General features: G+C 43.3%; 1 protein-coding gene across 1 annotated transcript in view; it reads right to left on the reverse strand.

Annotated features, from left to right (window-relative positions):
* The window catches only part of zzz3 (zinc finger, ZZ-type containing 3), an 85222-nt gene that overhangs the window by 49963 nt on the left and 12112 nt on the right, over window positions 1-23147 (reverse strand). The window contains exon 2 of the mRNA XM_084326872.1: window positions 18566-20329. Within this exon, the coding sequence (XP_084182998.1) occupies window positions 18566-20268 (1703 nt within the window). The 5' untranslated portion in view covers window positions 20269-20329. The remainder of the gene's footprint in view (window positions 1-18565; window positions 20330-23147) is intronic.

Below are 23147 nucleotides of genomic sequence, written 5' to 3' on the forward strand. Positions count from 1 at the left end.
CACCGGCTTTCCCACCCCCCAATACTGCCAATTGTATTAGTATGAACGACCAGCCAAGTCGGAAGCAACGCCGAGAGCTGGGCTCGATCCCAGCATCTCCTGCATTAGTGGCGAGCGCCTTGCCCATTGCACCACTTAGCCGCTCCATTTTACAGTATGTCTTGATAATAAATGGGTGTGAGCGAAACAGCGACAACGTCTGATTAGCTTTTTGCTAAGCTAAGCTAACCTGGTGTAATTGTTTAATACTAACAACTAACAAGCCAGACTCGTTACAGGGTTAGCGAGGTTACACGGGTCAGGGAGGAAGGGGACTGCCTGCATTATTTAGCGACACACTTGCTATGCATCAGTGCATCAAACTTTCAGGCCTTAGATGCTGCATAATTCATTCATGACGCCGGGAAACTAGATGGGGATGAAAAAAATAAGAAATACAGGAGGCGTGATTGAATTAGAGGAATGCATTGAGGTGTTTATGGCCCGAGGTGAGAGTTGATCCGCACAAGATAATAAACGACAGTGGGCCTGATCTATTACCGTAGGCTGCAAATCTGTAGCCACGCGCTGCACATTCCAGGCTAATCAGAAATTACCTGAACTGTATTAATTTCTCTCATGTTGGGCCAATAGGGCGACGTACGCTATAAACAACATTGCTTTTTGATGTTAGTAAGGTTTAAAGCGTACTTTGAGCTCAATACTCCATTTATACCTACCTACTGCTTTCACCGTCTAAAACTGCCCTACACTGTAATCATAACTACCTACCCCATACTATAGTCTACCCATATAAAGCTGTATGACGGCATATATAATAGTGCTGTATACCATAAATGTATATATATATATATATATGTATATATATTAGGGGTGGAACGGTTCACAAAATCGACGGTTCGGTTCATATCACGGTTTTGGGCTAGCGGTTTTCGGTTTGGTTCTATATACGTTGTTTTTTATTAAAAAGAAAATGTAACACTCAAAAATCTAAACCTGCTTCTCATTTATTAAAAAAAAAAAAAACGTTTACAGTGGTTTGCCTAAAATAATGTTTGGCACACAAACACAGAACTGACTGAAAAATATAGGCTACATTTGTCAAAGTATTAACTTAGTGCAAATAAACAATATGCTCAGCCAGCACTAGACTTTCCTTTCTTTAATATAAACACAAAAAAACAATGTCAACAATGTTTAAATTCCCTGATTGTCAGTTCTTAACACTTTCAGAGCCCTTGCTTAACCTTGATTTACCCGTTGAATGCCACCATCCACTTCAATGTTATCTTAAAAACGCCTAATCTATGTTTTAAATTATGGCTATGTGTCTAATCTGCCTGTCGCTTATCAATGACTCGTTTTCCAGTCAACATTGTCGAAGCGGATTGTTTTTTTATCGGTTCATAGCATTTTGGTTATAGCATTTTGAAAAGCCCTCGTTTTCAAGGAAAATATAAAGTTTCCATGATAAAAGACATTTACTGGAATATTCTAGAATTTCAAATAAACGCTAGATTATCGATAGTATATGTGTACGTATGCATGCTATAGAGGCGATCTGAAAAATCGATTCTCTTATTTCCTCATCAGCGATCGCGCACACAGAGACACATCACACATCTCAGCGAATTAGGGCTGACCTTCAAATTTTTTTTGACAATCGAAGCTTCGGGGCCGAGCTTCGATTTTAATTCGAAGCTTTGAATTAAAAAAAAAATGACAAATTTTTTTTTTAATATATATATATATTTTTTTTATCTTATGTTGTGGGACTTGTACAGCACTTTGGTAAACTTTGTTGTTTTTAAATGTGCTCTATAAATAAAGTGGATTGGATTAATGAATTAAGTAGCCCCTTTCGTGACTGTGACGCAGCCAACACAGTGTGATTTAATTCAAGGTGGATCGCTGTTGTCGTTTGAACAACTTCAGATTTCATGGGAACTACCAATCCCCCAAATCAAGAATGTTTAAGATGAATGAAGTAAGATTTTGATTATTTGAAATATGGCCTGTGTAGACTAAACTATGCACAGAATTATGTCAGTCTACAAGGTCCGGATTCTACATGGTCCGGCAATGTAGACCTTGTAGACTCCACTACAGACCAATTATCAGTGAATGTTCATGCATTTTTAAGAAGGGCTACTTCCACAAAAAAACAAAGAACTCACCAAAACATCTCAGTAGCACCTTATCTAAATGTTCTATTTCATATATGGAGATTCATATTTATTTATGTATTGCATGCATTTCTACATTTTATTTCCTATTTTGTTTATTCATCCCAGTATCTTTCTTTCTTATGTGTGGAATTCTACAAGGCATTTACATTCACATTTACATTTAGTCATTTAGCTGACGCTTTTATCCAAAGCGACTTACAAGTTCTGTACGACAGGTCATCAGGAAGGATACAACTCTATCAGCTGAGTAACAATATTCATCAAAGTGTTGCGTGTTACAGTGTAGGTTAGTTTATTAGGACAAGTGCATGACAGTAAGGTTAGTTAGGGCTAGATTTTTTTTTTTTTTTTTTTTTTTTAGATAATGGTTGAAGAAGTGCGTCTTTAGTCGACGGCGAAAGATTGGATGGGATTCGGCTGTCCTAACTGGGGTGGGTAGTTCTGTGGGGACTGAGAATAGGCGTGTAGGTGGTGTATATGTGTTTGAGGATGATATCCTTCAAACAGGCAATAGTGATGATATAATTTGGGCAGTGCTGAGCTGGGTTACTTTCCTCCAGTGTATTTGTCCCCCGGCCCCACCCAATGGCCCCATGCACACACACACACCGAAGTAAAAATAAAAATAAAATAAAAAAATTTGAAAAAGAAAGTTGAACTTTTTTTTTATTCATTTTTTTTTTTTAAACTTCGATTTTTTTTTAATGTTCGAAGCTTGTGCCATCAAACAAAGCTTCGAAGCTTCGAAGTATTTAAGACAGCCCTACAGCGAATACAACTCCGATTATCCCAAGACTGGTCAAATAGATTCCTTACCTCAGATCAGATGTTCTCCAAAAAGATCATTCCAATTCCTGATTGCCATTCCAAATATCGATCACGGAGTATTGGCTGCTGTAAATATATATTCCAGGCCGATTCCCGTCCCGCGATGACTTCCATGTTGATCAGACTTCTTGCGAGCACAAGGAACCAGCTGGCTCCGCCCCTACATATCTACAGATCCCAGGTCAGTCTAAGTGACACAGGGATAGACGATAGGGGGCGCTTTTTTCCATTCTGAGCTCCTGTAGGGGCTGCTGTACCAACGGGAGACTCTGTTGATGAAATATGATTTCAGATCGCTAATAAAACAATAAAACGATATTTGTCGTCGTGGGCACTCAGTTGGGGGGCTAATAAAACGAGATATGTCGTCCGTGGCACTGAAAGTGTTAATGGAAAGATTCGTTTTCCGCTTGAAATTAAAGTGCAGTATTTGAAATACAATGAAAGGAATATGGCTGGATTTCTTATCAAAAAGTGTCACTGTTATTTAAAATAAATAAATAAATTAGAAGGCCATCAATATAAATAGCAGCATACATCAAACTAACACACACACTGTACTGTTTCAAAACAACACTGCACTGAGTGCAACTGTGGTGGATTAACGTAATTCGGTGAGTTGGAACTATCTATGGGTTGGGGGACCGCTAGGGGTGGACGGTATGGTCTAAAATGTATATCACGGTATAATTTGAAGCATAGACGGTAACGGTATATATCACGGTATCAGTGTTTCCGTTAGAATAATTTTTTTTGCCTGATAGGCAGGCTATATAAAGAATGACATCCTCAAGGCATGTAGATTTATAATATTTTAACTTAAAACTAGGCTACTTTTGCGTATACAGTCATTATATTCCAAATAAAATAAGTCCCGAGTCGAGACTCCGTGCTGCTCCCAACGAATCCCAATAGTATGCAACTGCAGAGCCGCAGAGTAGGGGCGTTTTCAGGTCCGTTCACAGGCCCGCTCAACAGCGCAATACACAGTGCAATACTCCAATTCAGCCATTGGCAATTCAGCCGTTGGGTGGGGGGCGCTGTTGAGCGGGCCTGTGACCGGACCTGAAAGCGCCCCTACTCTGCGGCTCTGCAGCTGCATATGCTTCTCGCAAAATCCAGCATCCAGCTCGCGCTGCCCAGCCGTCAGAACACTACACACATATATATCATAATGTTCACAGCAAACTGTAGTTGATCACCAGGTATGTTTTATTAACGTAGAATAATTCATATAAGAAAAACTCTTACCTTTCTCCACTGGTTAAAAATGCCATGAACTGAAAATTGAAACTTGCTGTGCGCCACGGTGATATGTGTTTATTATGAAATGACAATTGCGTGTTGACACGCCCACTGCGCGAAGCCTCCTAAATAACTTTTTCCAGTTTGCACATATCTATTATCTATGACTAATTCTATCTATTTTTAGGGGCAAATGCGAGTGAAATAGTCGCGCTGTGGTTACATGACGTCATTGCTATTTTAGAGCTGCTCTACCGGTTACAAGGTATAGTCAAAATCCATACCGTAGAGCAAATTCATACCGTTTATACCGTCCACCCCTACGGACCGCACGGACAATTTAGGGTCACGGACCTTCTCGACTCTACCGGTTACCGGAGTTGAATCGAGTTGATAACATGCAGTGGAAAAGCGACAATAGTCCCGGTTGGAGTTAGTAAACACAGTTGTATGTTAGCCTTCTTGGATGTTGAATAAACGCATATCATTGTCTTTCAACACCCCACCTCTCAGACTCCCATTTTCTCCTCTGCTAGCTAGTAGCTACGGTAACATTTCATTGGCTGTATTAGCTGGCGGGCTACTATAGTTAAAACGTGCGTTGTGTTATACAAACTGCTAACGGTGTAGGCCTATGTAATGTTAATGGCTATGTTTCTAAAGTCGTAATGAAGATTGATTTATATTTTGCTTGCGATTTCCACAAACTGACTAGCACCTGCAGTGCTGCTGCTGCTGCCTGCAGCCAGCGCTCACCTCTCTCGCCTCCGTGCCAAATTACCGGTAACTATTTTTTTTTGCGCATCCCCTGAACCGAACAATACCCACACGCCCCGAACCGTGGAGGTCGTGCCGAACGGTGTACGGTTAGAATGCGTATCGTTCCACCCAGGGTTAGAAATTAACGCGGGCTTGGGGCAAAATGCCTGTGAAAATGGACAAAATGCCCTCGAAAATCAGTTGCCCCCCCCACAGTTTACTAATTATATATATATTCTGTTGAAGTCCGACATATTTAAATATCTCCCGTCATAATGTCCTGTGGAAATAATTCCCTCGAACCTGTGGTTTATTGATGAGAATGGTGGAGCTTGGTGCTGGATTAGCGAGAAGCATGCAACTGCAGAGCCGCAGAGCTCACAGTTGTGCCCGCACAGTGCAATACTCCAATTCAGCCATTGGCAATTCAGCCACTGGGTGGGTGGCGCTGCTGAGTGGTCCTCAGAGCGGACCTGAGAGCGCCGCTGGCTCTGCGGCTCTGCAGTTGCATACTATTGGGATTAGTTTATCGCTTCGTTGAACATTTCAGTGAACCGGACCCCACGATAATGTTGCTCATAAAAATGCGATTATAACAGACTGCTGTTTAATGTCGGGCCGACTGCCCACAGACACCTATTTGATTTCAAGTCAGCAGCATCACAGAGTCTCGAGGTACTTATTTTATTTGGAATATATTAATGACTGTATATACGCAAAAGTAGCCTAGTTTTAAGTTAAAATATTATAAATCTACATGCCTTGAGGATGTCATTCTTTATATAGCCTGCCTATCAATTGTTTTTAAGCTCAATAAACTGACCGGAATTTCTCACATTTGTCCGGGAGATTGAAATCTTCCAGGACACGGAGACCGGCCCCAGTATTTTCTAACGGAAACCCTGATGGAGACATTAACATTACATTTTGTTTCATTTATGTGAATAGTTTATTTACAAGTGAACCAAACTTCTCCTCCATTGCAAACACCGCAACGCTCCCAGCTGTGACACACAATTTCACCCCTGTGCGCACTGACAGGTATGCGTTCTCGGCTTCCCTCATGTTAAGGGGGGCCGGGGGGGACAAAAAGCCCCAGACAGTTTACTAATGATATATATATATATATGGAGACATTATTAATGTCATTAACATTACGTTATCAAACATAGTATAAAAATGTACATTACTATTTATTTAACTGACGAGTGAAAGACGTGATTTATTAAATCTGTTTTGATCAGACGCCGATGTCGACGTCACTCTCCCCACCCTCTCACATTAGCAGGTGAGCAGCTCACCAGCATTTGAAGACAGACGAGATGGAGCGTTTTTTATCAAACTATAAAAACACGAAGGAAAAAGAGTCTGAGAAGCAGATTCCCCAGGTCCTCAAATAAAAAAATGTAAAGCGGAGTATGATGGAGTCGTGGGGATTAGATTAATTGAGTTGTATTTTTTAAATGATAATGATGTTTAATAACCGTTTATCATAAAAATTCAGTGCCCCCGAAATAAATAAAAAAGCCCCCGAAAATCAATTAAGGGGGGCAAAAAAAGCCCTTTATTTTTATTTTTTTTCTAACCCTGGTTCCACCCCTAATATATATATATATACATATTTCTGTCTCAATATACCTGCATATAATCCTTCGATCTACTTACTTATACACCTGCATATAACCTGTATGATAGCATGTACAATAAAGCTGTATATAAGGCGGCTGGGTGGCGCAGCGGACAAGGCGCTCGTCACCAACACAAGAGACACTGGTCTGGTATCGAATCAAGCTGTCAGCGTTGCTTCCGGCTTGGCCGGCCATCATACTGCCTCGATTGGCAGTGTCAGCGGGAGGGAAACCGGTGGGTGGGTCTGGGTCGTTGTGGACAGCGACTCCTACAGTTCGGTCGGGGGCGCCTGCACAGCAAGGGAAGGATCTAAGAGAGGTAGTGTGACCTTCCACACGTTACACTCTCTCAGTGAGAGTCCGCGCTTCCAGGTGAAAAGAAGTGGTGGGCTGGGTACACATGTGATAGTCTCCGCTAGGGATGTCCCAATCACATTTTTTTGCTTGTGACTGCAAGTTCTGCAACTAGTGGATGTTCCTCATCCTTGACATAAATTAACTCAAAGGAAATACGTTTGTTTTGCTCTGTGTGACAATAAATAAATGAATGATATGCAATTTAAAACCAAAACTAAGGCCTCAGTATGAGTTTAAGACGTGAACATGGTCATGTTTGTTGAATAAAAAATAAAATAAAAAATCTAAATTTTTTTTTTATCCCGATCTTCGGAAAATCACATGATCGGCCCCCGATCCCGATCACGTGATCGGATCGGGACATCCCTAGTCTCCGCCCTCCCAGACCGACGGTAGGGGGTAGAGTAGGGATGCATTGCACAGATATGAAAATTTGCCACCGATACCGATTGTTCAACTAACACAATCGGCCGATACCGATATTTGTGGCAAAAAAGAAATTTTTTAATTTTTTTTTTTTTTATATATATTTTTTTTATATATATATTTTTTTATGAAACTACTGTATATTTGTGTTACAAATTGTGCTCACCGATATGAACATAGGCCTCTTTACTTACTTAAAAAAAGGAAACATCAAGAAATAGCACTATCGCTCTCCCAGTACGTTCTGCAGGGCTGCAGCTAGATACTAGTTCTCCCAGTATGGTCTACCGGCTGGGCTGCAGCTGGCTACTATAACCATAGCTCTCAACCAATGAAATTTTGATTGACAGTCAATTCTGCCAATTACGTCACACACCGCTTGCACCCGTCTCTGCTGTTACCACCAATCGGCAAGCGCGTATACATTTTTTACTTCCGCTTTTGTCCGCCATTGACGAGAGGTATTCTACAACAACAACGAGGCATAATGATTTTACTGCAACGAATGTTATAATAAAACAAAGCCTTTCTATACATGTGTCTGATTGAAAACTTTATTAACAGATTGCAGAATGGGTAAAACTCAGGGCTCTATGAGCAACGGAAGGAACTGAGCTAGTATGAACGCATAATGCTTGCTACGTTCGGGTAAATAATATGCTGATGTTATTGAACGTGTAACACGTCACTAACTATATAACGTTAATGCCACAAAACGAATGCCTTGTTAATCATAAGTAGTAACTTTGATGCAGTAGCTTGTGTGTGTGTGTGGGGGACTGGGGACGGCATTGTGCAGGTCGCGAGTGAACTTTTTTTGGTCTTTTGACGCTACACAAATTGATGGAAATTTATCGGCTACTGCCATCGGCACATTCGAGCTTATCGGCCGATGGGCCGATTGCAGTCAACAAGGCACTTATCGGCCGGTACCGATACCCGACCGATACATCGGTGCACCCCTAGGGTAGAGTGCGCAACAACCAGGAAGGGGATTGGGAATTGGCATGACGACTAACATTGGGAGGGGAGAAAAACGGAAAAAGGAGGAAAAAGTTAAAAAAAAAATTATAAAAAAAAATGTATCTAATTAGTTACAGGATTTGTAATTAATTAATCTAATTAATCGCATTTTACTCGCATAACCATTTTAGGCCTGATATTTTATATTCTATAATCATATTTCAAATTGCATGTGTCCGGATGGCAGAATTGAGTACTGTACAAAACCTTCTGTTTAATCATCTTCCCTTTATTAATTTGCTTAGATTTTTCAGGTCTGGTCAATTTTAGCATGGTGTTATTCAGTCAAAAGAAAAAAACTAAAACAAATTATTGAATTGCTATTCTCATTTGGTTCATTACAATTTACTCAAGCTAGTAACAGACACAGTATTTCTGACACTGGGAATACATTCCCTGAGATCCATAGAATCAGATACCAAGAACATGCAAATGGACCATTTAAAAAAAGTGGCCGATATATCATGCACCACTAATATTCTATATTCAAATTAATAATACTTGGAGGCGGCTGGGTGGCGCAGCGGACATTGCGCTTGTCACCAACGCAAGAGACACCGGGTTCGAATCCGGCAGTCGCCGTTGCCTCCAGGCTTGGGCCGGCCGTCATACTAACTCAATTGGCAGAGTTAGCGGGTGGGAAGTCGAAGGGTGGTAGTCTGGTCGTTGTGAACAGCGACTCCTACTCGGTTGGGGCGCCTGCACAGCAAAGTCAGGAAAAATGGCGGGGGCAGTGTGAGCCTCCTACACGTTACTCCTCGCCAAATGAGTCCTCGCTGGCAGGTGAAAAGATGTGACAGGCTGTGATGCAAGGCTTCTATACTCCCTACAACCAGCCAGTGGGGGGCATGTGCGAGCAACGATCAGGACAGGGGAGGGAGAATTGGCACGAGAGGTAAATTGGGATGGGGAGAAAAATCACAGAAAAAGGAGAAAAAGGTAGATAAAAAAAATGTATAATAAGTCATTGAACTGAATATAACAACAACCGGGACCACCGTCCTTCAGGGTAAACGTTATTGAATAGAGAAAGAAGCGTCATGCAGTATGGTATGGTAAATACTGGTAAATACTATTTCCTGTTTCATGCCAAGGAAAATATATCAATTCATGTTTATCACACCTTGTTTGGAGGCGCGTTGCGGTTAGGGCTGTACCGAATGCTTCGAAGCTTCGATCATAATGTTGACATTCGAATTCTAAATCAACATTCGAATTAAAAAAAAATTGTATAAAAATAATAATAAAAAATTGTCTTTCTTTTTTTTTGTGTCTATTCAATCTGTTTAAACCAATGGGGGTTTTCTTCACAGTTGCAGTTAAAGATTAGGCTACACTAATATATAATATTATACTATAAGACGTCACCATCACTTTCATACCAACCGTGCCCTTATTGGATTATTTATGTTGACGAAACTGATGAGTTATATTCATTAAAGAAAGTTGATTTAATAAAAGAAAAATACTAATTTAATCAGATTAATCACTTTATTCAAATTGAAGATTTTAGTTTAGAAAAAAAAAATATATATATATATATATAAAATGTATTTAAAAGAAAGTTGTAATTTTTTTTAAATAGACATTCAAAGCTTCGAATGTTAAAAAATGACATTCGGTACAGCCCTGGTTGCGGTGTATGAATGTCCATTTTATATGCCGCAAACTATCATTAATTTGATCTCCGAGAGACAGTCCCTTCTCAATCTAGCACCAATCCTCCTCACACACAGAGAGAGTGTGTGTGTGACGTGTTAGGGATGTGCATGACTGACCAAAATCATTTTCTAATAGTCTACTGTTTTTAACCTCTTCCGCCCGTGCGGAATATACTCGTTATTATCACCATACATAACGCTTGCTTATATTGAAACACGTTGAGATTAGGGCCATTCTTTCAACCTGAAAGTGCACTTTCTTCAACCTCGAGGTAAACAAATCATAGAAGGTAGCCACTGCCGCCTGCCGGCACCATCCAGGTATCGACGTGAGCTAACGGTAGCTAGTTAGCCCGGCCGGCAGCCCGGCACCATCGTATCAACGTGAGCCAGTTGCATTAGGATTAAAAAATGTCAACACTCACTCACCCCGTTTTATATTACATTCCCAAAGAAGTGCCTCCGTCTCTCGTAGTCTCGTTGTGCTGGATGAAGTCACTGGCGAGTCGACTCGTGGCACAAGGGTTTTGCTTAAATCCGAACAGACTCCAGTCCTTTAATTGTCCAAATGCGACAGTGTGTGCAAGTTTAGCTCTTGTTTGACAAAACGTTAGCCATCTGTGGTCAGGGAGCTCATCGTGGGCTGGAGTGACGGTGGTTAACTTTGACGCTTCATCGTTCAATGGTAACATATTATTATTGCTTAAGCTTTAGCAGCTTCTCAGAGATAGAGGAAATGCATACAGGTTAGTGTATGCTCAGCTCAGCTCTGTGCAGGGAAATACGGACCGCCTCCCCTGCTCTCTGCTGGCCGTGCTGTGTGTGCACGCACTTCAACCAACTCGAAAGTTAACTCCGTTTCACTAATGGAAACCGAAACCCAATGCCGTCCCTGTATAAACTCTGTTTCAGTGGAAATAGAAACTTAAAACCAACTGTGATTTTGACGGTATTGATTTTCAATACCGTCGGTATTTCTAAATACCCCGGTATACCGTAATACCGTCATACCGCCCAAGCCTATTACCAATAGGTTAAAGTGTTATTAGTGAAATTTTAGTATTAGTTTTTGTGCTGTTTTGATCGCGAAAGTCAGCCATTTTGAAAAATGTACCGATGGGAATTGGTTTTTTGACGCCATTTTGAAGAGGACATCGAGAGCTTCTAATGAGCGTTGGAATTTTTGGCATTTTATTTTATATCTCTTATTACTCGGGATAATAAACCACAAAACTTAACGTTACTGACATATATTGGAGCGCAGTTAGTTTCTCTTCCCTATTTTTAGCATGTAGCAACAATCAGATTTGAAATTAGTTTAAAAATGGCGGCACTCTGGCCAGAATAATAAACCTACTGTACATACAGTAGATTTCATTATCTGTTCTTATGCACGCCTGGTGATACTAAATCCAAATTGAACTTGGGCATTTGAAAGATAGGCTTTGGCACAATCCATAAATGTGCGAATTGGCTATAATAAGGTCATTTATAACCCTGCTATTCTATAATAATATCATAATTCATATTCTCCTTTGTTTCATCACAATTTAAGCAAGCCTAGTAATAGACACAATATTTCTGACACTGGGAATACATTCACTGAAGTCCATAGATGTCCCTAGATACCAAGAACATGCCAATGGACCTTGTAGAAGTGGAGAAATATTCCATTTACTTAGGTATGTATTTTAGGCAGATTTTCAGAAAATAGGGCTCCGGGCTCAAGAGGTTAAGGCCAAATGTTCGAAAATTCTAACCCTGCCTCTGATCAGGATTAGCTTGTTAGCGTACGCTAACATAACGTTCATTTCGGGCAATGTGGGCATAAAGGAATGGCGACGGTGCAAAGCATGTTAGATGCATTTGACCCGTTGTGAGAAAAAAAAAACCACAGACTTATTTCGGGTCGTGTAGGCGCACTGCTGTGTAGTGCTGCTCGGCTTTAATGCGAGCAGACAGCACGGACTGGGCGGATATGACTCGCGCAGTTGCCACGGGTTTTTTCAAAATAAGAGTATCATAACGTTGCTAGCTGCCGGAGCCATAGATATTATGACTGGAGCTGCGCTTGGGGTGGAAATGAGACCTGCACAGGATTTTCTAAATAAGAGTATCGATATGAACTACACGCCAGGTGGCGGGCAGACCTCTCATTTTTACTCGCCAAATCTTAAATCTGCCCGCCATTGGCGGTTGGCAGGTACTTATTTTGTTCCCTGATCGTAGTGCACAAGTAGACTTCAGCGCTGGAGGAATATGCCCTTTTTACGCACTTTCCTCTGGGGGCAAAAGAGGAACTGCAAACGGAGCTCTGAATGACTAGGTGTGGTACTGGGTCATTACAGTGAAGCCTCTGTGGACCAGCCAACAGAGAGGTTTCTAGCGTTTCTACAAGGCATAAACTAATACAGGTGCTCAGCGGAGCACGGTGTGCGTGCGGATCAATCTTCCCTAAGAGGGACATGAATGGAAATCAATGCGCAGGAGGACACGATTCATCCAGCAGCTGCCGGCGGTTTTCGGAAAATATTCCCACACGAGCATCGGACAATCCCGTCCGTCTCAGACGGTTTCACCTGACAGTTTCTTTTTTAAGCTGGCTGAATTTCCCCCCAGAGGAGGAGTAGATGATTTGTACATTAGACGGTCCTTGGCATAACGTGCCATCTGGAGTGGGCCCAAAGTCCCACTGACAAACCCAGCGAAGGTTCCATCATGTGGAAAAAGCCTAATCATAACGGATTGATGTTTGCAGAAATAAGAGCCAGGTCGAACTTTGTCATGATACATAAAGGCCAGAGACAGACGTGAACCCAGACTTTATCTAGACACACGTCATCAATCAAGCCCGTTCCTACTCACCATGTGCAGCGAGCTAAAATGCCCAGATTGCACAGTCACGCTTTCATAAAACAAAGATTCCTCCCTGCAAGTAAATCGAGCCTCGAGAACTCTTCATATTCAACACAACCGCACCTCATCCCGAGCTAAAGATCTATCAGATTACCGGGCAATACGATAGCAGTTCTGTCCTCGATTGAATCCCATTCTAAACTCTTTCCAATAATCAGGATGATCCTCGTTTGGTCAATAGATGCATGACAAAGGAGCCTGGATTAAGAATGGCTGGGGGAGCCACAAGGGCCTCGTCCGCCTCCTGTTGCTCTGCAGGATGGATCAGCTGACCAGCCACGGCGAGCACAGCCTGCCTGTCTGTGATACACACCTGCTGCTACCGTCTGACAACGTGTCATTAAAAAGACACACTCTCCTGACAGCCCACGTATCGTCAAGGTGAATGGAAACCACCAGCACACCAATTTAAATCTGTTAATGTGATTTTTCATAGCGTTATTGTAAATTCTAAATCTGGCAGCTAATTCACACAAACGACGGGGTGGGAAAAGTGCAGAGACACATTTCATCTAGCATGCGTGTGTGGTAATCTGCATGACAATTAAAGACTTGTATTGACAGCCTTCTATAAACATTATATTTACATTATATTTTGTTATCGATTAATCTGTTGATTATTTTATCGTTTAGTCCAACAACAATTGATTCTATTTGCAATTGAATACCGGTATTTCTAAATGTTTAACGAGTATCCTCATCCTTTTTAGCTTTAGATAAAAAAAAATGTAAAACGACCAGCCAGAGATTTTTTTACTGGCCAAAAATTATAAATGGCTTTTTAGTATATTTCCATGAATTATTATATGTATTTGTATTGTGTGTTATCTCTCCACTCCATGCTATGGTAGTGCTTGTGCCAGCACAGGAGATACTATTAAAATATATATTTTTATATATAGGCTATATACATATTTAAATCAATATCTTCCTTTTGAATAAATAAGCTCAGGAATAAGCATTGTTAAAGCTAATTAGCCTAATCCATGTCAAAAAGAGTAGCATATAGTAAATGTATACACACACACAAGAGGGAGAATAGCTTATAGCAGACTTAAAGGTCCGGTGTCTTATAAATGGCCTTTTCCAGTGTTTAGCATCGTTTCCTAGCAATGGGGGTTTATATCAATGGGGTCTGTGTCTCTAATTCTCATTTTGGCTCATCAGTCTAGTCTCGAGTTCACGAGATCCTCCCTGACTCAACTAAGCCATTCTGATTTGACTGTTTTGCTGACGTGAGTAAGGCACTGGTTGTAGTCACCGCCCACAATCAACAATTCACTCAACAGGCGGCTGAGTGGCGCAGTGGGCAAGGCGCTCGCCACTAACGCAGGAGATGCTGGTATCGAGCCCAGCTCTCTGCGTTGCTACCGGCATGGCCGGCCGTCATACTAACACAATTGGCAGTGTTAGAGGGTGGGAAAGCCGGTGGGTGGGGATTAGACGTTGTGGACAGCGACTCCTACAGGTCGGTTGGGTGACGCCGGTACGGCGGAAACAGGAAGTGACGGGGGCAGCGTGAGCCTCCCACACGTTACTCCTCGCCACAGAGTTCGAGCTGTTGCGGTGAAAAGATGCGACAGGCTGCCTCCTCGTGTATCGGAGAGGACACGTGATGCAAGGCTTCTATCCTCACTACAGCCGACCAGTGGGAGGCATAGTCTAGCAACGTTCAAGACAGGGGAGGGTAGAATTGGAAATTGGGATGGGAGAAAAATAGAAAATGGGGAGAAAAAGTGGATAAAAAAAAATTTGCTCAACAACAGAGCGAGTGGAATTACTTCCACAAGCATTTACACACAACCTCCCGACCGCGCGCGCGGGAGTGTGTGTAAATGTGTGCGCGTGGGGATGGAGCTTCTCCACTCGCATATCACTGTCAAAATATCATTGCGCGCGCCCGTATTCCAATCCGTGCAATAATATTCACAGGGGTATATATTATCATTTGAAACAAGTTACCAATGCATTGTCCCGTGGGATTAAATTAGCCTGTGGCTAAATTAATTAGTATCCCACTCAATCTCTCTATATGTCTCTCTGTCTGCTAGTGCAGACTGTGGGTGACTGTCACTCAAAGCGCTTATGGGCGGAGCCCAGCCCAGCCCAAAACAGCTTGAAATCTTGAAATGGAAAAATGCTGCTTTAGAGTACTTGATTAAAAATATAAAATAATGAATTTTTTTTAAATCTTTACAGATGTGTTCCATACTCACAGGAATTGTGTAAAGTTGCCCAAATTTTCGGCTACCGAAAATTATCGGCCGAAAATTGTTCAAACGGCTCTTTCGGCCGAAAGGGTTTTAGCACCGAAAATATATGACCGAAAGTCAAATAACGTGTTGTTGTGATGACGTCATCAAAACGCGACTACTACAGACATACCGGTAGCATGCGCAACATGTAACGTAAGCAGCTTGGCAGCTCTTCCTGCATTCTACAGCCTGTGATAACTAACTCCTCTTGGGAGTAGGGATGCCCCCGAAACCCGGTTCTAAACTAAATTAGAAAAAACCGGAGTATTGATCAGCTCCGACGTTAACGGTACTGCTATCAGTAGTCTAGGAGCGGATTAGCTATGGAGCTAACGGTGTACCATCCATCTGCGACGCACCGGTGGCAGCAACAGTGGACACTGAGTAACGTTAACGTTACTCCGTTTAAATGAAGTGTTTAATTAGCAGCAATCTGTTGTTGAAAATGTATCGTTAAACCGCAAATGGAAATGCGAGGACAGGAAGTCGTCATCAATCGTTGTAGTCTCTCGTAAGCTACGTCATCCCCCGCTAAGAGTCATGGGAGATGTAGTAAATGCAACAGTCCTGTGTGTGTGTCTTTATGCAATCGTTATGCAGTTTTAAAGCACCTTGGCTTTGTTCTGAATGCACTTTGTTGTAATTATCCTACAGAGAAAAGAAAATGCACTTGACTTTAATGCACATTTTGTTGTATGCAAAGAGAAAATGTTTAAATTGTACAATCTTTCAGCAGTCAGTCTGGAATTAATGTATGCATTCAAAAGTGCTGAATAAATGTTTTATGGGCCCATAATAGTGATTATTGATATTATTTAAGTTAAGTTTAGCCATAAGGCCTAACAAAATTAATAGTTGGTTTCAGGTTGCCGACCGACCCTGCCGATTTAGGTGCGACCCAATATATTTTATGAGTTTTTTAAAAAAAAAATCATTAAAAAAAAAAAAAAAACAAAAAAAAATTTAGAATAAAGTTTCATAGAAATCTTAGTCAAACATTTAGTATTATGGATATTAAACATGCTGGCAGAGTACATGCATCCATGTTGTTGTGAACATTTTAATTAAATAAAGAAATTCCCTATCCATAGTCGCCGTGGGAAAGAATAAAATAAAAAAATAAAATAAAATAAATTCCCTACCTACCCATGGCCAAACTGACAACCAACCTGAAACCAACAATTAATTTTGTTAGGCCTAATCATGTCTTTTGCCATAATCAGGTAGCTAAAAAAATATATATATATATATATATATTTATATTAATCATTTTCGGCCTTTCGGCATTCGGTTTTCGGCCAACTGTTTCCTATTTTCGGTATCGGTTTCGGCCAAGAATTTCCCATTCGGTGCATCCCTAAATACAATTAGGGATGGGTATCGTTAGGATTTTATCGATACTACTACTCTTATCGATACTGCTTAACGGTTCGGTACTTTATCGATACTCTTATCGGTTCTTTTAGATTATTATTTAAATATATTTAAATTTTAAAAAAAATTATAAATTATTATTTGAACGGCTTAAGGCTATATCTGTACTTGATATTTGTTTGTTGTGTTGCATATTTGAAATAAACTTCAATCAAATCAAACCCCCGGCCCCCTCTTAAAAAACAAAAACCTGTGTTTAACCTGGCCATCTATAAAACATCATGCTAAAACTGTGAAACAAATGTCCTACTCCCCTAAAGAAAGAAATACATAGCAAACATGACTCAGTTATGCAATAGTGCTGCTGCTTTTTATTTTGTTAAAATCTTTTAGTTAATAAGACTACAAAATGACTACAACGATTTCACGACGTTTTCCTGTCCACGCCGGAAGTGCATCGGATACCTACCTTAACGTTACATTTTCAACAACAGAACAGATTGCTGCTAATTAAACACTTCATGGAAACGGATTAACGTTATCACTATGTCGAGTTCATAAGTGTAGTGTAGTATGAACTCGGCATAACGTTAACGTTAGAGTGTACCATCCAGCAACACTGAAACTGACTACTAGCTCCGTAGCTAACGTAGCTAGCCACGGACAGGCACCTCCAGTCCCTACCCGTGTATGTGTGAGTGGCTCGCGACAAGTGTGTGTAATGGCTTGCTGCGGCTCGCTTCTCGTGCAGAGACAGAGAGAGGATCGTTCGCAACTTTTAAATAATAATAATAATAATAATTTCTCTAGAGTATCGATAGCAGTACCGAGGACGTCGGAGCTTATAAATACTCCGGTATTTTCTAATATAGTACCGGTTCCCGTTCAAAACCGGGGTCCGGGGGGCATCCCTAAATACAATAGAATAGAATTTTAGAATACAACTAGAAACACTGTCCTGGCCTGCTTCTAAGTTCAGTGGCATGAAAAAGAAGAAAAAAAAATTGATTTTTTTATTTTTATTTTTTTTAAATCATCTCGCGGCCCTCCCGTGGCTGCTCGCGGCCCACCTTTGGGTCGCGACCCCGACTTTGGGAACCACTGCCCTAGACGATTGTACCTAATGGGTCTCAGACCTGACTCTCGATGCTCCTTGTGTTCAAACGATACTATTGGTACATATATGCATATGTAATGGGAATGACCTCCTGTTAAGACTTAAAATATCACCACTCAATTATCAAAAATGTTATCTGACCATACAGACATTGCCTTCTGTACTGTTGTTGAATGATGTTTCTCAGTTATCGACCTCTGTACATGTAAAGAGACTCATTTTGGCGGGTCTTACGTCTGCCAAAAAGTTGATAGCGTCACGCTGGATTCAACCAGATAAAATGTGCCGGAAGGTATGGATTCTCACCTATCTCGATGTGATTTATCTAGAGATATCTACTGCACGAATTTTAGGTGTTAATGAAGCCAGCATAGCAGTCTGGGTAGCTTTGGTGGATAAGATAAAGGAATGCATATAAATTTGGAATTCTCTGATGTAGAATGAAGTAGTGGATGTATAGCCCAAGTAGGGGTCCTGTGGGGGGGGGGGGGGGGGAGAGCGAGCAAGAGCCCATGTATTGTATTTATTATTTTTATGTCATTTAGTCTACTTTCATTCTGATTTAATTACTAGACTGTCATTATTGTTATTATGATTTCTGTTAGTCCTGTGATTTATCGTTGATTATTACTGTTACTGTATTGTTTGTCTTGTTTCATGTATAAAAAAAAAAAAAAAAAAAAAAGGAAAATAAAAAAACATTTGTTAAAAAAAAAAATCTATCAGTGTCAAAGGGATCTCATCAACAGAAGGGAGATCAGAGAACCCCAGGAGGGGCTGCACCTACTCTTTGTTGTATTTTAGAGCCAGGTGGTCCGACTCAAAGTAATACACGTCTGGTTCCTCCTCCTCTTCTTCCTCCTCCTCCATGGCCTGGCTGCTCGCTGGCCCCTTGCTGCTCCCAGCCTCTTTGGCCTCCGCAGACCCGCCGTCTGCGACACCCGCCCCGTCCCCCGCTTCCACAGAGACCTGCTCCTCGCCAGAGGGGCCCACGCGCTCCGAAGGGGCGGGCTCTTCCAGCATGTGGCAGGCCTCCTCCAACACCGCCGTGACCTCCCCCACGACCTCCCCCTCCTCCCTCAGGGGCCCGTTGTCTCTGGGAGGGGAGCAGGGCTTGGGGGAGGAGGCCTTGCCACCGCTGGCGGCCCTCCTGGGTGAAGTCCGCAGGGTGTATCTGTGTTCGTGGGGCTCTGTGAAAGACGGGGGCGTGCCAGATACTGGGGGGTTGCATCCTGGCTCTGTGGGGGAAGAGGTCAGTGCTAGTGGGGGTGTAGTTTCTCCTGAGTTGATGTTGTGGTTGATTGGACTATTGTTTATGTCGTTAGTAGTGGTGATGGTGGTGGTGGTGGTGGTGGTGGAAGTAGCTGCGTCCTGCAGTGGCGTGAGTGGCCGGCCGTTAGCGCTGCCCTCCTCCGTCACCTGCTCCTCGTGGGCCAGACACAGGGACTCGCCCACCACGTCCACCTCCACCTCCATCTCCACCTCCATCTCCTCCACCACCACCACCTGCTCCTTGGCCATTATCAACCCAGGGCCAGGATCCTCGGGAACAGCCTCCAACGTGGCTGCGGGTGAGGCCGGCGGTTCCCTTGAGCCACTGACCTCCGTCTGCTCAGGGACAGAGTTTCTACAAGGCACAATGGGGTCAGGGAAGGAGGGCGCCCCTGCCTGGCTGCCGTTAAGCAGCGACGGGCTATCAGGGGCAGAAGTGGGGTTTGCACAAAGCTCTCCAGTGGGCGTGCTCGGTCGCATATCCTCCGCTTTAGTCTTTCCAAATCCATTAGAGGCCTTGTGAGTGTTTTGGGCCTCCGCTGGCCCGTCGCTCTCCAGGCGGCCATCCCCCTCCGTCTTGCCGTCCTCCGCCTTGCCGTCCTCCGCCTTGCCTTCCTCCGTCTCACCTTCCTCTTTCCCGGGGAGAGGTGAGGCGGGGGTCGTGTGGGCAGAGTTCTGGCCGGGCAAATCCTCGTTGCCATCCTCGTCCTCGCCAGGCTCCGGGACCGAGAAGGGGCTGTCCGGCTTCGGGAGCGGAGGGTCCTCCTCGGGTCCCTGGGACTCCCCGGAGCGGGAGCAGCGCTTGGCCCTCTTGACCGGCGGAGAGGCCTCCCGCGTCCCTTTCCCATGCTCGCCGCAGTTCTCCGACTTCTCCGCGCCACTGTCTTTTTCCGAGCAGGACACGCCCCGCTTCCTGGGGCAGGCCCATTGCTCCCCCTCCGCCGGGGACACCTTACAGTCGGCTACCTTCCCCTGCGCCGAGGCCTGCTGCTGGGCGTCCTGCTTCCCCTGCGCCGAGGCCTGCTGCTCGGCGTCCTGCTTTGCATCCTTCGCGTCCTGCTTCTTCTTGGGCGAGCGCGCCCTGGGAAGCGGAGACGCCCCGGTTTCCTCCGGCGGGGCGATGCTGCGGTTCCTGAGGGTTCGACCACAAAACTTCTCGTCCAATCCATTGATCCCCACTGATGAGCGTGTGACGCGCGAGGAACGGGACGCGGCCATGCTCCGGCGGGGGCTACTGTCTCATCATGGTGCTCTCTCCACTGCAGCAGAATGTGGGCACCTGCAGGAAGACACACAGTGTGCAAACGGTTACCTTAACAACAGCTTAACTGTTGCACAGGTCATTTAACAATGGCAACATGTCATAGGGATGTGTGTCAACGAATTCACGAATTGCTTAGTTGATTTAATAGGCAAATGTGCAAACATTTTTATTCCAATGTGCAATAATCTAGTGTTTACCAGAGATGTGCTTATCATATAAAATCTAGTGCTGACCAGAAATGTGCTTATCATTTAAAATCTAGTGCTTAACAGAGTTGTGCTCATATCTTTTCAGGAAATAACTCATTCAGCGTGGAAAAAAGGATTAAATCAACTAATACCAAACCAACCGATTAATCGACTATGCAGCCCTAAAATACTGCGTGGGTCATTCCACAGCTTGCATCCGATGTGTATTGATTACACAGTTATGCAAATCTTTGTAACTAAGCAACACCAAATTATCATGATGACTAAAAAAAGAACTCCGAGCAGACCCATGCAAAGAACACACGTTCTTTATGAGACGTTTCTGAGCTCATGGAGGAGCGCAGGGGAGAAAATGAATGAATGTTGAAGAGAGCCTTGGCGTAAGTGGTTGTAGCTAAGGCTGTGGGGGTGCTGGAGACATGATCCAATATACCTTTTTATACGCCCGAGTCTCCTGAACACGGAGACCAATCCCAAGTCGATCGGCACTTTCTCTGCCAAGCTATATAAACTTTTCCGCACCTACTCCCCAAACTCTGCATGCGCAGATTGCCCAGGGAGTCTCTCTGGATTGTCCACACACACTCCCTGGGCAATCTGTGCATGCGTTGGTTGGGGAGTAGGTGCGAAAAAGTGACTATAGCTCGGCCGAGAAAATGCTGCTCGCCTTTGGGTTGGTCCCCCCGTATAAAGGCGTATAAAAAAGTATATTGGATCATGTCTCCAGCACCCCCACAGCCGTAGCTACAACCACTTAAGTCAAAGCTCTCATCAACATTCATTAATGTTCTCCCCCTGCTCTCCTCCATGAGCTCAATTTAACGCAGAAGTGCAGTGGTCTATAGCAGGGGTTCTCAAACATTTTTATACCTTTTATTTTTTTGGCGACCCCACACTTAACACTTTCAGTGCCGCGGCCCGCGCTGTTTTCGGGCGACGGCTATGCGCTGCCGTTCACATTTTCACGCATTAGACTAATGGAGTCAGTCACCTTGTTTGTAGAGCTATAGCTATATTCTATATTTATAGGCGGCATGGTGGTGTAGTGGTTAACACTGTCGCAAGAAGGTCCAGGGTTCGATTCCCGCTTGGGGACCAGGTTTCCATGATGCCAGGTACTCAGGTGGGGTATCTCCCAGGCCTTTGTGTGGAGTTTGCATGTTCTCCCCGTGCTCGCAAGGGTTTCCCCCCCCCGATAAGATAAACCCAATGGAAAAACATGCACAACAGATCGCTAACGCTGTGGCGTCCTTGACGAAGACGGACAGGAGCACTTGGATTGGTCCCCGGGGTGCGGCTCACGTTGACGCCCTATCTGCTCCCGGCTGCCCATGGGGGGGAAGGACAACGGGATGGGAAAAGTGCAGAGGGACATTTCATCGGCGACTCAGTGCATGTGTGTGTGTGTTCCTGTGGGTCGCCCATCTCGCGTACACATTAAAACTGCATGACAAATAAAGACTTCTAGTCTAACCAATTATGTTATAGCTATGGATACAATACTATGGTCATTTGACACAGTTTCTTCCGGTCAAGATGCAAAAAAGAAATAATTTAAAAACAACAAAGTTTACCAAAGTGCTGTACAAGTCCCACAACATAAGAAAAAAAAGAAAAGAATTTAAAAATATTTTATTATTATTATTATAATTTCTTTTCCGAAGCTTCGAATTAAAATCGAAGCTCAGCCCCGAAGCTTCGATTGCGAAAAAAAGCTTTGAAGGTCAGCCCTAATCCTGAGTATCAAGTCTGGTTCGAATTAACGAGACTGAATCAGCGTTCGAGGAACAGGGAAAACCCGGATTCAAACATCCCGTTAATTGAATCTGGATAATGGGACTTTTGATCGACTTAGTTGAACCAGGTACAGGGAATAGGGCCCTGGTCTGCATCCCCTTAACAATTGTGTGTATTGAGCTGTACTGTACCCATTCTGCAATCTGTTAATAAAGTTTTCAATCAATTCAATCAATCAATCAATGAAGACAATCACACATGTTGATTTTTATCCTGAAGTCATTGCTAGGTAAGCTGCCCTTATATATCTCCAGACTTCTGTCCTTTTATACTTGCTTTTTTAATACCAGAGGCTCAGAGCAGCAAATGGGATGCTTTTAAATGTTCCTTTGATGCAGTCAGAGCTTGGTAAAGCTGCATTCTGCCACTATGCTCCCTGTTTATGGAATACGCTGCAAGTGAAACTTTGTCTATAGGCACTTCCTACTGTGAATGCTTTTTTTTTTTCTCCACTTTTTCTCCCATTTTCTATATTTTCTCGCATCCCAATTTCGTATCATCCAATTCAACCCTCCCCTGTCACGAACGCTGTTTCTTGCCTCCCACAAGCCGGCTGCAATGTGGACTAAGTCATACATAGCACAAGTCCCCTCCGGTACTTGAGGTAACAGCAGTCGCATCTTTTCACCTGCGCAGCTCGATCTCTCAGTGGCGAGGAGTAACGCGTGGGAGGCTCACGCTGCCCCCGACACTTCCTGATTCTACTGCGCAGGCGCACCAACCGACCTGTAGGAGTCGCTGTCCACAACGCCCGATCCCCACCCATCAGTTTCCCACCCCCTAATACGGCCAATGTGTATTAGTACGGACGGCCAGCTAAACTGAAA

This window comes from Notolepis coatsorum (assembly GCF_963971535.1).
Source record: "Notolepis coatsorum genome assembly, chromosome: 13".
Classification (NCBI taxonomy): domain Eukaryota; kingdom Metazoa; phylum Chordata; class Actinopteri; order Aulopiformes; family Paralepididae; genus Notolepis; species Notolepis coatsorum.